Below are 1,580 nucleotides of genomic sequence, written 5' to 3' on the forward strand. Positions count from 1 at the left end.
AGGCTCTTTTATTGGTTGGACGCATCTTCTTTGGAGTTATAATAGAATAGGCTGGACGAGAAGCGGACCTCCTTGTTTATGATAGCCGCTAACTTGACTTGTAGTTCATCGAGCACTAAGCTAACTTCGGGTTGATTGTTTTGTACTTCTTGACCCCATTTAAGGATTTTATCATGTTGATTTAACATTTTTTGTGGACCGTATGAATTCTTCCATGTTAATGCAGGTGTAGAAGTCACAGGTCAGACTAGTCGGCGGTTGTTGCATACAAGACTGCTCTGAGGAATGCCTCTCATCATACGTATGATGTTAAGTGTTTCTCTTCTCTACATGATCTCATTGTTCCAATTTCAAAGGGCGTTTTGTAAAGAATGGATTACTTCAGATCCCGATTTTCCTTGGCAAAGTGACAGTGAAAAGAAGAAGTATCCACATTGCGTTGTGGCAAGACCTTCAGGGTCACTTGGATTCCATCCACCTCGGCGGTAAATTGACTTTTTAGCGCAAGCGGGACGTTTTCATGCACTCCAGCGATGGCGGGAAACTAGCGCGCGCGGGAAAAGGCGGCAGCTCGCACGCTACATTTGGCGCACCGCGTCCGGCGCGCATATAAATTGCAGCGCCCTCTGCCGCTCTCTCCATCTCTCCATCGCCCTCTGCCGCCCTCTGCCGCCGACGCGCCACCACCGCGCCACCATGCCGCCTCGCCGTCGGGGAGGTTCAGGCTACCGTGGCGTCCGCGTGCATCCGTCCGGCACCTACTCCGCTGAGATTCAGACGGGCGGCGGCATGCGCCTCCGCCTCGGAACCTTCGACACCGCCCAGGAGGGCGCCCGCGCGTACGACGCTGCGGCGTGGCGCCTCCTGCGGTCCCGTCAGGACATGAACTTCGCCGACGCGGGAGTGGGCACAGGAGTTGGTGCCTTTCCTGCGGCTTCTCACCGACGAGGATCGTCGCAAGCACCGGAGGCAGGAGCATCGTCTCAGGCTGGCCGAGATGGACGAGCAAGCTATGGCGCTGTGGAGCTATCGCTTCCCGCATGACATCATCAACGAGGAACAGTTCTTCACCGAGAGGAGGGCGGAGAGAGCGAAGAGGAGGGAGGAGCGTGCCGCCTATCGCGAGGACAAGCGAACGCGGAAGGCGGTCGCTAAATACAATGAAGCGCTAGGAGATGCGTCCTCCTGGGACTCCGGCGACAAGCGGTTCCTTGACGCCTACGCTCTGACGTTGGCGGAGGACATCACCGAGGCAGAGTCCGAGTCGGACGAGTAGTAGTAGTTTTTCGTTTTATTTTGTATCGTAGAAGCAGGCTATGACGAACTATTTTATCTATCGTAGGAGAAGACTATGAACTATCTACGGAACCAAATATGTATCGAATCGTAGTAGGAAAAAACAGATGAAATATAGCACGCCTGCTGGAGCGGCGTGGGCGCGCTTTAATTTGCGGCGGCCGCTGGAGCCAGCGCATCGCCGCGCGCAAAAGCGGGCTAACCCGGCGCTGTATTGTGACTTTTAGCGCGCGACGCGTTGCGCGGCTGTTGAAGATGCTCTCAAGCAGGGACATGACAAATTT

General features: G+C 54.7%; 1 protein-coding gene across 1 annotated transcript; it reads left to right on the forward strand.

Annotated features, from left to right (window-relative positions):
* Positions 1-696: 696 nt before the first annotated feature.
* Positions 697-1,276, forward strand: LOC109740826 (uncharacterized). The gene is made up of 2 exons (XM_020299870.1): positions 697-903; positions 950-1,276. The coding sequence occupies exons 1-2, from the start codon at positions 697-699 to the stop codon at positions 1,274-1,276; spliced, it is 534 nt and encodes a 177-aa protein (XP_020155459.1).
* Positions 1,277-1,580: the final 304 nt, after the last annotated feature.

Source organism: Aegilops tauschii, chromosome 6 (assembly GCF_002575655.3).
Source record: "Aegilops tauschii subsp. strangulata cultivar AL8/78 chromosome 6, Aet v6.0, whole genome shotgun sequence".
NCBI classification, from domain to species: Eukaryota; Viridiplantae; Streptophyta; class Magnoliopsida; order Poales; family Poaceae; genus Aegilops; species Aegilops tauschii.